Source organism: Nanorana parkeri, unplaced genomic scaffold (assembly GCF_000935625.1).
Source record: "Nanorana parkeri isolate BGI_ZX_2015 unplaced genomic scaffold, ASM93562v1 scaffold1163, whole genome shotgun sequence".
Lineage (NCBI taxonomy): Eukaryota > Metazoa > Chordata > Amphibia > Anura > Dicroglossidae > Nanorana > Nanorana parkeri.
In genome coordinates, this window is record NW_017307431.1 from 508,845 (window position 1) to 524,845 (window position 16,001).

The window sequence follows — 16,001 nt, forward strand, 5'->3', positions numbered from 1 at the left end:
TTTAACTACAAATCCCAACCTGGCTCAGGCAATCATGCCTGTAACTGTCGGTCTAGCAATGCCTTACGTGTCTTATAGTTCCACAACAGCTGGAGGGCTGGAGTTGCCTACCCCTGCTCTAAAGCTTACTATACATGTTGCAATCTGACTGTATAATCTCCGTTTAGATCTGCCATGTTCTCTGTAGTACGGGCCGTCTGATTGGCTATTGATTGTATAGCTTAGGTAGGTCCTTTTATATTACATAGCTTTGGTAAATCCAAAGTTGATTGCGCAGATTGCAATGGTCAGATTGTAATGTGTAAGGTGAGCGTAAAGCCTATGTGTACCTTTTTCTGATCATATTTCATGTTCCACCCTAAACACGTGTGTAACATGAAAACATGGACACCTTCCCCGGCCACCCACTGTCAAACTGCCCCCCACCCTTTCCCCATTACATGGGGTTCCTCTCTCTGCAGACTTCTGTATACATTTACTCCCCGTGCACAGCCATGTCATTCCTTCAAGGATCCAGTCACAGGATCTGTGAATGAAAAAGACTACAAGTCCCATCTGCCATGGCAGTAGATTTTTAATGCAGCACAAGTGTGATGATGACACTATGCTTGTAGTTGATTACGTCCTCCAGCCCCATAACAGAAGGACCTGGGGCTGGGGTTTATAAATAAATGTTTATCAAATCGATATTTTTAGGAAAAAAACATTAAAATGAATTAGGGATTCGCCGATATATCGGCCAAAAATGGCACTTTTGGCAAAATGCCTAAACTGCCATTTTTCTTACAATATAGCGGTGTATCCCCACCTCCTCCCCACTGGTCGCTGCTCTGTGTCCCAGCGGGGAGGAGAGAAACTGTCAAAGGCAGCCGAGCGTTGTGAGCGGCCGGCGTCTCTCCTCCCCGCACCGCTCAGCCTCCTGTCACAGATCAGAGGAGAGCGGTGTGTGGGGGCAGAGACAGCTGGCGGTGCGGGGGGAGTCAGCTGTCAGATCGAGCTCTCCTCCCCGCACCGCTCGCTCAGCCTCCTGTGACAGCGTGTCAGGATGGAGAGCGGGTACAAGCAGTCAGGGATCAGTGATCGCTGAGTGTTTGCACATAATTGAGGACATAACAGCTACATCACTTCCTGTTCATTCATGATTGTGGATATAGTAAATATACTCTGTCCTCATGTTATGAATAATCAGGAACACTCAGTATAGAGGATTCCTGTTCATTGATAACAGGGGCTGCAGAAAAAGACATTGAGGACTCTGAGGTGTTCTCAATCTCTTTCTATTTTAAAAGGGAAATAGGGGTCTGTTTAGATCCCCAATATTTCCCCGAAGCCCCTAAAAGTAAAGTAAAAAATTACATTTAATAAAATAAATAAATAAAATAGAAACAGATCGTACGTTTTTTTAATCCCTTTACAACCATCGCAAGACTAAAGTCTTGCGATGGTTGTAGAGTGTATGGCCACCTTAACAGTGATTGGCTGGGTCAGATGCAAACGATGACAGATTGATTAGAGGAAACCAAATGATCACAAATGGACTACAAATCAGCATCAGACTGCATGCAATCTGATAACACTAACTTTAATAGCACTCACTGCCTACAGGGTGCTATACTAGTTTTTACTGGTTATATTTAATAATCTCAACGGTTCTTTGTACAAAAACAACACCCGAATTTTCTATTCTTTGGTGTTTTCATTATATGCGGAAATGGAATTGAGATGTTTTTCTCTCTGCTCACTAGGGAGGAGACCGCAAATCCCACACAGAAAGGGAAGAGCTATTGCAACATGTGTTGGCTCTGCCAGTTGCTGAAACCACCGGACTGAAAGTACACATTTGTTTCATAAGAGATAAAAAGAAGCAAATATCCTCTGACAGCAGATCCTGGCGCACTTCTTATCCAGGTCTGCACTTTTATGTTCACTCTATAGGTACAATGAAAGAAATAGGCATCCGGCACCCTTGTGGTGTTAGCTGGGGTTTAACCACTTGAAGACCAGGGTGTTAACCTCCCTTCCTGTCCAGGACATTTTTCAATAGGGATGCACCGATACCGATTCTTCAGTATCCAGTATGAGTCCGGTATTTTTTTTTCCGGTACTCGCCTATACCGAAACGGGAGAACCCATTAAGAAAGCATGTAATGACTTGCCACCCGGCTTCCTGAACGGCCGGGAAGCCAACTCCATGCTCCAAGCATGGAGTTGGCTTTCTGGCCAATCAGGAAGCTGGGGGCGGGTAATGACTCGCCGCCCGGCTTCCTGATTGGCCGGGAAGTCGGCTCCATGCTCCCTCGTCACTTGGTCGGAAAGCTGTCGGGAAACCGTCTCCATGCTCCCTCGTCACTTGGTCGGGAACCTGTTGGGAAACCGGCTCCATGCTCCCTCGTCACTTGGTCGGGAACCTGTTGGGAAACCGGCTCCATGCTCCCTCGTCACTTGGTCGGGAACCTGTTGGGAAACCGTCAGTAAACCGGGGGCGAGTCATTACCAACCCCCTGGCTTTCTGATTGGCTGGGAAGCTAGCTCTATGCTACCTGGTGATAATAAGGAAGCCGGGCAGCAGATAATGTATATATTGGGGGGTGGGGTTAGGATTTATCAAAACTGGAGCAGATAGAATCTATAGCAGTTACCCATGTTAACCAATCAGTTCTCTCTTCAGTTTGTTAATTTAGGCTTGGTAAATGAAAGATGGAAGTTGATTGGTTGCCATAGGCAACTGCTCCAGATTCTGTCTGCTCCAGTTTTCATAAATCCCCTTCAGCATCCCTGGAAATTTTTTTCAAATGTTGGCAACTATGATAGAGAAGTGAAGGGGTTAATGTGCTGGAAAAATATACAAGCCGTGGAATTAGCAGTACAGATTTATAGTTATTGTTTACTTTTTTCACTATACTTTGCTTTGCTGGGATTTTGTCAGCTCCTCATAAGTGTCTCACTCTATGGCGCCATTTTGTCGGAGCCCTGAGGTGTGGGAAGGGTCTCTGGCAAGATGGCCGCTGCCCTGAGGCTAAGAGCATTCTAAACAGTGGGGGCGGGGCTTCGCCACCTCCTTCAGCCCAACCTCCACAGTCGCAGCGAATGGGGTCTCTGTGTCCGCGGTGGCTCCGCCCTTCTGTCAGGAGCAGTGACGTGCGCAGGCCGGAAGTGTGGCTTGCGCTTGTGTAGACAGGTGTTCGTTTTTTTTCGGTGACACCCCGGGAGCCACTCTGGTCATGAGCTGGTGCCGAGCGCTGCTGTGCACATGGTGCTCGGGTTGTTCGGGGAGCCTGGGGCCCCGGGCCCTCACTGTGCGCTCCCTCACCTTGAGGCGCGTGTCCAACCGTCCTTCCCATGGAGCCGGCGAGCCCGGGGAGTTCCGCCCGCAGAGGGTGGCCGTGGTGACTAAAACCACTCGCTACGAGTTCGAGCTGCAGCGATTCCGTTATGCGGGCCTGTCCGAGGAGGATCTGAAAGAGCTGGTGAGTTCAGGGCAGCATTGGCTTCTACTTCCGAGTCCCCGGGGGGTCCCTCCGCCCGCGGAGTGTCCGCCACATTCAGTGCCTGGGGGGCTGACGTCACAGACACTGAGACAGTTATCACCATGAGATATATACTATGAACCTCCAGTTCAGGTCGAGGTATATAATGTGTATAAATATATAAAAAATGTTTTTGCTGTCTGGGTTCCATTGGGGAGTTTTACCGTCACTTCCTGTCCTGGAGACCCAGCAGTAAACGGGAGGAAATCTCTTATTCTTCGTGCATCTCAATCAATTTTTCATCCTTTCTATTTGTTCTGGTGATTTATTATCATTGCAAGTGAAAGTTAAAAAACAAAACGCACATTTTGGGTTGTCAACAAAACAGAAATAGATGGAAATGGGGATGCTAGTTACGGTGACCCTGCTGACCACCAGGGATTTCAATCACTTTGGGGGGATTTCCTCTTTATTTCCTGTTGTGGCTATCAGACAGGAAGTGAATGGAAATCTCCCTAATGGGACACGGGGCAAAAAAAGTTCTACTTTTACTTCACTTCTTGTGAACTTCTGGATTTCCTTTCACTTTATCTTGGCGACATTGGTCACCAGGACAAATAGAGGGGTGTATGTCCCCAGCAGGGACACAGAAACCCCCCCCAAAAAAATGCCTTGAAGGCTTTAACCCCTTAGTGACACAACTTCAGAAAATGTTTCTGTTCTTGGGGACCGGAGCCATTTTGCCATATTTGCTGTTTGTTTAATCCCTTAAGAACAAAGGCTTTCATTTTTTGCACCCATGTTATAATCCACATTTTTGCCCTGAAAATGACTTCAAACCCCCAAACATTATATATTTTCTGAAAGCCAAGACCCCGTAGAATAAAATTGTGCCAGTTGCAAATTTGTATGTTGCACGACAGCGCAACTTATTTTCAAACCTAAAAATGCTGTGAAAAATGCACTTAAAGGAGAACTATGGGGTCAGTGTTTTTCCCCATAGTTCTCCTAAGGGTCACAGGAGAACACAAACTAGCGTCCTCCCGTCACCCTAAAGGTGATTGGTTGCACCAGATCTTATGTAGGGGCTTCTTAGCAAAGGGGGTGAATACATATGCATGCCAGTGGCGTCCCGAGGCTGGGTGTCACCCGGGGGCGGAGACTGGCTGACTCCGTGACAGAGTGCCCGACTTTTCATAGGGGGTGACACCAAAATGACTGCACCCCCCTTGTGACGCACTGATGCACCACCACTGTTCGTTTTTTTTTTTTTTAAACATGTTATTTTCTTCACCACCATTTTGGACTATTTTTGTGTATGTCCATTACATGTAATCCAAATAAAAATCAATTTTAATTCCAGGTGGTAATGCAACAAAATAGGAAAAATGCCAATGAGGGGTGAATACTTTTGCAGCCACTGTACATTAATTACACTTTTTGAGGCTTTCTAAAAATACTGGAAATGTTAAAGGACTATAATTTAAAATTTCTGTCATTCTCTGAGCTGGTAATATTCAGTTCTGTGTATGTAACAGTCCTCACGCATGTACAGTGATGGAGATCATTAACATTCATGTAAGTTCAGTGTGCCGGAGACCGATATAGAATAACAGTTGGTAGTTTACAGCAATGAAATGACTGGACAATACGTTGGCTGTGCATTCAACAACCTCGCTGCCTACTTGTATAAACCTGCTCGTCATTTTTAGTGTCCTTTGGCATCTCTCACCACTGAAATCTCCTACTTGTTTGACATTTGCTTTCATTAATCGCTAATTAACTTTCCAACCCATCTTATGTCTGTGCGCTCTACTGAGATTGTTGCACTCTTGTTTATATTGTGCAAACATATATACTCTTCCTGTCCTTTGTATAGCTGCATTTGTAGACTCATTAGGCCTGCATTTTATACCCAGCAGTGTTTCCCTTGTTGGGTAGATTCTGGAGATTTAAGCCACAGGACAATGACTCTGGTGCATTGTACATTTGGGTTCCTGGTTCTTCACATCCGCTGTGGAATTGATGACATCATTAGTCCTTACTCCCCCTGTTGGCCTCTGTTTATCTTATTTTATATACTGTAGATTGTAACAGATGTTGTGGGAACACACAACTCCCAGCTGAAGAGGAAAAGTGTGGGGAATTATGGTATGGCGATCTCTAAGCCAATATTTCCAAGATTTGTAAGAAGCCACGGTCTGAATTGGCTCACCAAGCTCTATCTATAACTAAAACAAGGGTGGACAAAAAGGGAGACGTCCATCCCTTTGTTTGTTTTTTCCCTACCACTTCAAAATTCCCTTAAGCTGAACTAGAGTTGACCTGGGCCAGAGCATTTCAGTGTGACCACCATTTCGTCATCTCTTCATGGAGACAAGTGTACTCTCCACAGGTGTATCACTTACAGTAGGTTGGACAATATCTGTGATCTTCCTCCCCTTTACCAGATGTGGGTAGATATTTTCTGTTCTACTCACTTTTGCCCCACATAACAATTGAATCTATTTTCACAACCTTACTGGTACACTATAAAGGCTCTCTTGTTTTCCTTTCCATATTTTTGTTGCAAGTCCCTCTTATATGAGTGCCATGAGAGACTAATCAGGTTTAACCCCTTCATGACTGAGGCCCTTTTTTCAATTTTTGCACCCATGTTATATTCCACATTTTAGGCCTGAAAATGACAGGTTCGCAAACCGCGCGCTTGTCGCGCATGTTTGCATTGAGCAAGCTTGAATCACGGCTAAATCCACTCCAAAAAGGGTCCTGCTGTAACGACACATGACCCGCGACAGCAGGACCCTTTGCCCCATTGAGAAGAATTGGAGAGCGATATCGCGTGGTAAATCGCTCAATGTGAACGGGGCCTAAGAATAACGGGAGGACACAAACTAGCGTCCTCCCGTCACCCAAAGCTCAGTATACCGCGAGCTACAGCTCGCGGTATACTGAGGCGCCGGAACGGATCCCGACAATTCTGTCTGGATCCACCCAGCTGCGTGAATGACAGCTGGCTCTGCCCATCTAGAGGCAGATCCAGCTGTACCCTCCCCAGTCCGTTCCGCCAGTCAGCGCTGGAGAATCGGACAGTGGGGGGTGAATCCAGCCCCTCCCCTGTCACGGCTCTCTGCCATCACAGGATCGAGAAGTGAGCAAGCACCGTTATGTGTTCGCTCACCTCCCGAAAATCACTCACCTCATAATTCTCCTTTAAGATAGACACAACAGGAATCAAGTGGACCATCTCCAAAGTGAGCATTAAAATCTGATCAGGGTTTCCACACTGTAGCCAACACTTTTATATTGTTTCAGTGGCAGGTGACCCATACCAGAAATGATGTCCATGCCGGAAACTCTGCTCACTGCAAGGTCCTCAGCCGCTTAATACTAAAAAAAAATCGTTTTGGCCTTAAATATACTTTGTTACTATTCAATGAAAGGGGCATACATTTGCCAAAAAAACAAATGTCTTGATGTCAAGGGCAGTAGCTCAACTAGTTTCTGTTTTTTATAAGCCGCGGATGTTTTCATTTTCTCTCCCATTCGGAGCTGCATCCTTTTTCTCAGGGGGAAATTTGCTCACGTTTCAGATTGATAACACCAGGTTGTATCACCCATTGAGTTCTTATGCCAGAGTTCACATCACCATGTGATAGCCATCATAAGGGGGTCTCATCTCCTTTGTTGTATTCTTCACTTGTTACGTTAAGCGTCATGAGAAGTGATGCTCCATGGCAGAGGTAGAGTCGGGGATTATAGCAGTGCCTTTCTGAATGCAACTGCCCTATTTTCTCTTTCTAGATATTAGAAGTATGCCCATGTGACTGTCATCAGCACAATGTGGATTATAGTCCTTGGCTCCTGTCCTCCGTGCTGGGTCATGTGTGCGGACTGTTTGACATTTTGCGGCCTCTGTTCTTGGCTAGAGTTAACGAAGCTGTATATTTGCATAATATGCAGGTTTACGCGTTTCTGTTCTGCCAGTTATTCATCCGACATTTCCGATTGCTATTGGATGCGTGCTGGTCTCAGGCCACTATTATCTCAGGACACAGATATTGTTAGGCTATCGTGTGATAATGTTAGACCATGGGAGACAGGACTTGGTGATAGAGATGCTACTTAGCCCATTGCTAATCACGTAATAGGGGGATCAGCGGATATGCACAGAACAGTAGGTAAGCATGTTGAATGAAAATATGCTTTTGTAAGGTTTGATTCCGCAACAAGTCAGGTGGCACTTTTAAGACTCCATCCAAAACCTTTTTTTTTTTCTTCACTCTCTGGGGTGTATTGTTTTTTATTTCCTGCCTGAATGACAGCTATCGCTGGGACAATGGGAACGAGGAAATCTCCTTCTTGATCTTTGGTTAGGACAGAGCTGGACAGATCCCAGGAGCCAGGTAGACAATGCTCCTTAAAGTGATATTAAAGCCTATTTTTTTTTTACATTTCTCCTTTAAAAGTTTCTAATTCCTTGTTTTCTAGTGGCTCCCTGCAGCGCTTTCCCCCCCCCACCCCCTGCACGGGTGCCACCATCGTTCTAGTGGAGGCACCCATGCCCGCTCGTTCCCGCAGTGGCTGTGTGCGTCCATGGAGGTTCTCACATTTCCTCGGTCTAATACATGTTATCTGGGGTCCCACTTGAACCATTTTTTGAACAGTGCGTGAGTTTGCAGGCTGTTTTCCCAGCGCCATTAACATCATTTTCCCTTCAAACTCTTCCTATCAGACTCAATAGATTTCACAGAAAAGAGGTTTAGATGGATTTCTACAATCCCAAAATAAACATCTGTGAATCAGAGACATAACATTGTAGAAGTTAATCTAAGGGGTTATCTGAAAGCTTTGGGGATCGGGAAGGGCTTTCTCTCCGTTACGGCAGGTTTGACCACTTCAGAGGGAGGCGAGTGCGTCTCTCCTTCCTCGGGATCATCTGCTGTTTTCAGGCTTCGAGGATGAAGGGAGTTTTTTCATGACAGATTTGTTTTCGATGGACGTGTCATCCATTTTTTGTTTCCTGATTCTGTAAGGGGTCGGGTTTTTTTCTACCTAATATTCACATATTTTTCCAATTGGTCAAATGTGTAAATTCTGGGTGAAAGTTGTGAGTTTGGTGTGAAAGCATTTATAAATAGACACCCGAATAATTTCATTTCTTTTATAAGGCATTGACCTTCTCCGTTATCCTGGCTCTGTTCATCATGTTCACTGGAAACAAGTGCTAATCCTGTGGAAGCTCATTGGTGACCCAGACTTATCAGGGCTTATGTCCTTGTCATCTGTGTGTGACCTGCCATTCGTGGGGATTTGCTGGTCTGCAGTCTGTATATGTAATAAAACGAGACTAGGGTTACACATTTCCCTGTACACGGTTCTGTCGCTGAATTATCTGTGGCTGGCTGCTACTAATCCAGAGATTATCCAGACCTCTATTTTCTTTCTTCAGTACTGGCCCAGTTATACAAGCGTTAAAGGTTTTTGGACTGTGGTTTTAGTGCCCAGCACTGTGGCCTTGCAGCGCTGCCAGGGTTTGCGGTCTCCTGAGTACACAGAGATGGACTGTCCTTTTTTGTTTTGCAAAATTAGACTGTAAACTTCTGATATAAGTACTGATGTTAAAGGTTACGTTTCCCCCATAGAACACCCCGCATAGGTCAGTGCTGCGTGAGGGAAGAAGCCAGTAGGGTCAGCCAGCTGTTATTACAAGCTTGGCACCTTACCTGTGTAACTGGTCTATCTGTCTTAATCGACCGTCTTTTAAAGTGAGATTTTTGAGCTCTTTGTAACCAGAGAGTCAATGGGACATTCCCTAAAAATTACAAAGCTTTTCTATAAAAAGTTTGGTTAAATATTTTTTAACCATTTCCTGACCGGGGTGTTTACACCCCCTTCCTGTCCCGGCCATTTTTCTGTATTCAGCGCTGCTGTACTTTGACATTTATTCCATCATGCAACGCTGTACTGAAATAATTTTTTTTACTATATAATGAAAAAAGTACCGGAAATTTCGAAAAAAGAAAACTGTTGTTCCTATGTTATGTTCTAAAACATTTATTCTTACCCAAATTTTTTGGTAAAATATAAAAGTCAGGGTCACGTCGGGTAAAAAGACACCAAACATGTCAAGCTTTAAAATTGCGTGCGCCCGCGAACTCGCAAAAACGACCATACCCAAAATTGCCCATAGGCGACGCTTTAAAAGCTTTTACCGCTCATCAGTTTAGTGTTATCAGTGATTGATGGGCCCAGAATTATTGCTCACTGCGACGTTCGCGGCGATATGTAACATGTGCGGTGTAATGGATGCAAACATCGTTTCCGCACGTAGGCGCACTCGGCACATGTTTGCATGTGGGGTGGGGGGACGGGGGACTTAAAAAAAAAAATGTAATTACCTTGTTATATGTGACTTTTTTAATTTTTTTTTGTAATTTTTTTTAAACCTTTTTTTTTTTTTTCCACTGAACTTTATTGCTATCACATAGGGGACTAACAAGCCCCCTTTGTGATAGCCAATTTTCAGTGACAGGTCCTCTTTATGGAGACATCAGTGGTCTTTAAGAACCCTAATGTCACCTAGGGACCCCCAGAGAAGCTGATGAAGCAAACACCTGCTTCACCTGCGGCTGCAACGGAGGGGGAGGGGCCGCACACCCGCACGCATATTACAAGCAATCGGGCGTCTCTACAGACCCCCGAACGCTTGTATGTAAACAGCCATCGCTGACTGTTTACATTCCAGGCTGATTTCCCGCTCGCTGATGTCTTGATAAATACCTTTTTCACTTTTATATTTACTAATGGCGTGAAGTCTATTGGATTTGTCACTCTGCTAGCCAAGAAAAAAAACCCATTTTTTTCTCTCCTCTTTCTTGTGTTATTATCAATTAACCAGGGGTTGGCTCCCAGAGATTTGGGATCTGTGCACCATAATTCAATTTTGTATCTAACAACAGGTGATGATCCATATTCAGTCCAAGTGAGAGGAAATTGTCTCCATTGGAAGATTTCCCATCTATTCCTGTTCTGGTGGCAACCCAGAATTTTGGATTTTCCTGCACTTTTAGTGATGGCGGTCACCAGAACAAATGGAGAGGGACACAGGCAGCAGTCAAATCCACAGACAGACAGACTGGGTTCTAATCCCTCTCCACTCTATACAAAACTAAAAAAAAATGGTTTGGGTTCCGCTGCACTTTAAGTTGACAAGGAAATATGCATAACTGTGTGATTTGGGTCACTTGAGCATTTATTCTATTAGAGGCAGGTGAGGGGAGCACAACCAGATGCCTCCTATATCTACTTTGTCAGGGTTGGGGGGGTTGGACAGTAGTGATCTGCTGAAAATATTACATGAGCGAACTATTTCCCCCAAGACTGCTTGACCAGGGGGTAGAATGGTTGGATTTGAGGATGGTTTCCTTATCTTGTCAATCACGTTATATTTTCAGGTACCTTTTCAATACTGTCATTTTATAGATGTCTCTGTTGATTCAACTGTTCAAGATCTATAACTCCAGGACTGCTGTACAGGCCTAAGATCGCCTGGAAGTATCAGGACAAGTTGGTTTCTGAAGCAAACCCTGCAAGATTTGCTGCTTCTTAGTAGGTCAAATAGCATTTGTGTCAACAGAAGTTCTGAAGCCACCAGGGCCACAGTGAGGAGGAATGCGGGAGGACTGGCATAAAGCAAACTGCTCTTCAAGTGAACGTTCAAACCCCCTTTAATTGTGTTCCTTGAAGTGTAGGTCTTCATAATTTGTCGTGGTGTTAAAAGATGCACTTTTAAGAAGTGAAAACATTTTTTTTTCCCCACCAGTAAAGCTGTGACCTCTTCTCTTTGTTTTACAGCTTGCTCTGAAAGGCTCCAGTTACAATGGTCTGTTACAGCGACATAACATCCATTCAGAAAATGTCGAACATGTTGTAGAAAGTTTAAGGTAAGCTTTCCAACTTGTTTTTTTTTTTTTCTAACTCCACCAGTAAAATGTTTCTGGGTTTGGACTGTGTATGAGCTGTGTATACTGTCACTAAATGCCGGGTGCTGCTGCATGCGCTTTAGAACCCCATTGACTTCTTTGGGACCAGGAGACAGATCAATCATCCTAACACATCACATGGATAGCACTGCTGATCAAACTATTAAGCTCCCCCTTGGTACTATGCTGTTGTGGTGTATTACTGCATATATGTTAATGTGCAGTATTTTACGCATTAACATGTTGCATTAGGGGCAACCAGTACATCAAGATTGCTTTTTTTTATTATTATTAAGCAGCGCACCACAATGCAAGGCACATGTGTTAGGGTGTGCTACAGTGCAAGTCCATGGCCACTTACTGTACTTGTGCGTGGAGGTCCCATTAATGGCACTGCAGTGTGTACCGCACGGAGTGCTGTGTGTTACTGTGGGTTAAGGTAATGCAGAGTACAATCAACATTACTGCAAAGCATAGGTCTGAAGAATTAGAATAACCCCATTCCTCATGCCTACTAAACCCCCTTGCGCTGACCTTAGACCAGCGGGTGATACAGTCCTGGAGCTAAGACCATATCGCATGTCATTTCTTCTCTGCCTTCCTGCGGGCTTACAAGTAGATGGTTTTGGATTCAGGCCTTTAAATAACCCAGTACCCCTGCACTCTGCACCATGACGTTGCATCTCCATGCCCCCTAGCACTCCTAACACTGCACCCTCCTGCATCTTTGACCTTGAACCCCCTTGCTTTCCAACACTGCAGACACTGCACCTTTCTGCCAGCCAGCAGCCGCTCCTCCCCCAAGCCACTGCATACACCACCAGTGCTCCCTGCTAACCCCCTGTCACTGATCCTCACTTGTCACCTTTGCTGTGATGGGCAGAGAGGTGAGACTGAGCCTCGAATTTCTGAGCTGTCTGCCCACATCTTCTTCCCTTTTGGTGACATCACCTCCTCGCCAGTGCAACCTGCAGATGCAGATCACCTTCCAGAAACTTGAAAGATTTGCTTAAACCGCCAGGACATCAGGAAGAGAACCCTTAGAACAGGGAGTTACCGGGGTGAATTGACAGCTGTGCACTCGGCAACTATGGTCAGGCAGCCAGTCCTCCAGCCGGTGATGTGTGCCTAAGACCTTCACACCTTGGCGACCGCGTGGAAATGCGCCTTTTTTGCTGCATGTTTTTGTGCATTTTTACACACATACATTAGTTCGCGCATTTTTATGAGCAGATTGTGGCACATTGATGTAAATGGGGCAAAACGCAGGCAAAAACACAAACAATTGAAACGCATTTTTTCTATTGACTCTAGGGGGACAAAATGCACTGTAATCTGACAAAAAGTAGCTCATGCACTTTTTCCACGGCAAGCGTTTTGCTTACACGCTCAGCTTTGAACAGGGGCCATAAGAATGAATGGGATTTTTTAAAAAGCATTTTGTCACGCTTATTCAGCTGCAACAATGCGCTTAGTGTGAACCAGGCCTAAGAGGGCTTCACTTTAAGCCATGAGACATTTGATTTTCAGGTTAGACAGGTTTACTTTGTCAGACTAGAGTGGGGATCCTTATCATTCCTGTCTTTGCAGGCTGTTTATATAGTGTGAGGGCCTTCACTCTCTCCGGATCTTCTCCTTCTAACAGGGTTATTCACAAAAGCACAAAAGGGTGAAGAGTTTGGAGAAGGAAGGAGAAGTGAACAATCTAGGACAACATCGCTGAACTGGGAAGTGATCTGAATTGGAGAATGTTTCCAGTTCAGCTATGTTCTAGATTGTTCACTTCTCCTGCCTTCTCTAAACTCTTCACCCTTTTGTGAATAACCCTGTGAGTGTCAGTATCTCCAGCCTGGCCATGTAGAAAATGTCTATAATATTCTACGGTAAATGTGAAATGGGATTCAAATATTAGAGATTGCCACATGAGTGACGCACTGCATGAACCAATGCGTATATTTATGAATGCTTTGGCAGCCCCCTTTCCCAGCTCTGTATATAAATAGTTTCCTGCAGCTTTCACCCAGGATTCTCACAATTCCTTTTTTATATACAAGTTTTGCTTTTTCCATTTACCTTCTAATTCTATACAGCATGTTTATTTTAGCTTGAACTAATACATTGCATGAATAAATGCTGCATATAGGGTTACAGTGTACAAACCGGTACGAGGCTTCGGACTCTACAATCTACAGCAGAGGGGAGTACATTTCCATGTACTACCGTAGTAGTCTTTGATTATTATTATTATTATTATTATTATTATATAGGATTTATATAGCGCCAACAGTTTGCGCAGCACTTTACAATATAAGGAAGACATTACAATCACAATACAATTCAAGACAAGATGCTGAGGAGGGCCCTGCTAATATTACAAACCAAATGTCTGTATGAAAGTTATAATCTCACTGGAAGTTTGAGCAGCCATAGCTGACACTTATCAAAATTTTTTTTTTTTCTCTCTCTCTTTTTTTAATACTCCATAAACATAACAAGTGATATGAGCTGCTAGTCATTGAAACACAATTTTGAATGATATAAAATGGGTTACAAAACACCTTGCAGTGCGATCTCGCATTGCTTTAAACAATCGTACCAGAGTATTAAACATCGGCACGTAAACATTTTAATGTTCCACACATGAAAATATATATGATAAGTGACAACATGGTAGAAACAGTTAATTCCTGAGCAAAAGGGCAGAGACAAAATGAGAGTAGGGGGAAGATGTATGAGAGATAGAGAAAATAGAAAGGGACGGCAAAAATTAAACTAGAGGGGGTTTTGACCCTTCCATACTCTATCCAAAGCTCCAGATTAAGATTTTTTTTTTTGCTATACACAGACTATAAACCTCTTTCTACCATAGGATCATACCTGCATCCCTGGCTGTCCTGTGAAGTCTGTGACCACCTTTACTCTATGTAGTACTTAGTATTTGCTGATTCTTATGCGTGTCTTCTTTCCCCTCCAGGAAGGAAGGAATTGAAGTGCAGGTAGTGAAAAGAAGAGATTATGATGAAGCCACCGTGCGATGGGCAGACGCCATCATCTCAGCTGGAGGTAATTCTTACCATCACTTTGGTCAGTGTCTTGATAACACCGGCACTTTGTGCATGTGACGGCATGCTTTAGAAGTCTGCTGTATAGGGCTGCAACTAATGATTATTTTCATAATCAATTAGTTGGCTGATTTTTTTTTTTTTTTTTAAATATTATATTTAATTTCTTCTTTTTCTTGTAACGTTGCATATAAATATGTGGGTTTCCAAAATGTAAAAACCTGAAGAAGCAGTCCAAGGTGCACACAAGGTTGTTAGCTGCAGAACAGTTATCTGCGGTTTGGGGTAGATTCCCCCCTGTGCACGCAGACAGATTGCTTCCAAGGACAATCATTTGTCCCAAAACGCAGGTGATTGTTCCATGTGCAATGTACAGATGGGGCTGCTATCAGCCTGTCAATCAATTTTAACGGACACAGTGGCCGCATTTGCATGGACCCAGCTGGAATCCACAAGGTTCCTGCCGCAAGAATCCTCAGCCGCACATAATACCTCCCGTGTGCATGAGGCCTAAGGCAATCAAAAATATTAATTTAAGTTAGCCTATAGAAGGTATTGCTTAAATTAGCCCTTTACCCCTTTTGACTAAAAATCACATCAGCACTCTGCTCTGTATGCCGATATGAAATCATCTTACATTCATTAGCTAAACAAACATATTTTTATTTTACTTACAACTTCTTCTTTTTTTTTTTTCCACTTCCTGGTCCACTTTGGCACAAATGATGTAATGTGCCCAAGCGTTGCATCCTGCGAAGGTTACATCAGCAGAGCATTGCTGGGAAATCTCATCTGTAATCTCATGAGATGATGTGCATGGTCACAAGTCCTAGTCACATGTGCCAGAGTTCCAGAAAGTAAAGGGAGATGGATTCATCTGCCCTTAGTAAAAATGGCCACTGTGAAAAGAATGGAGAGGGAAAGAGAAATAAGGAATGCAAAGAATACAAAGCCGGTGTTCTATCAAAAGTTCCAACTCCCCGAGTTCTCCAACTGCCTGACTTCCGGTTTAGTTAGAACGTAGAGGTTTGGCCGAGAAAGCTCTTCTGCATGAGCCGCCAGCCGCTGCATTGCCCTATACACATACTACACAGCAGTGAATTATTAAAATGAACTAGGATCAGGCTAATCCAGCACGTTATTAATCTCGGGTGCCCCACTCAAGCGGCGGCCATATTGAGTGGGGCACCTGGGATTAATAACGTGCTGGATTAGTGTGATGCTAGTTCATTTTGGTAACATTTGCTTTAACCCCTTCGTGACTGACGACGTACAGTGCACGTCGCCAGCATCAGGGCTGTTTAAACAGACCCGCCGGGACTCTGTTTAAACTTGTAAAGCCGACTGCCGGCTTTACAACAGAAGCGATTCTGGCGACTTACCTGTCGCCAGATCGCTTCTGTCCCGCAGAAGGGGCCGACCCCCCCCGCCGGACACCGCCGCCGTGCTTCCCGGGCTCCGTTGCCCCTCCTACGGGCCCGGGACCA

General features: G+C 44.4%; 1 protein-coding gene across 2 annotated transcripts in view; it reads left to right on the plus strand.

Annotated features, from left to right (window-relative positions):
• The first annotated feature begins 3,139 nt into the window (after positions 1–3,139).
• The window catches only part of NADK2 (NAD kinase 2, mitochondrial), a 29,431-nt gene continuing 16,569 nt past the window's right edge, over positions 3,140–16,001 (plus strand). For both annotated transcript variants that reach the window (XM_018568261.1, XM_018568262.1), the window contains exons 1-3: positions 3,140–3,467; positions 11,325–11,413; positions 14,427–14,515. In XM_018568261.1, coding sequence (XP_018423763.1) covers positions 3,222–3,467; positions 11,325–11,413; positions 14,427–14,515 — 424 coding nt within the window. In that variant the 5' untranslated portion in view covers positions 3,140–3,221. The remainder of the gene's footprint in view (positions 3,468–11,324; positions 11,414–14,426; positions 14,516–16,001) is intronic.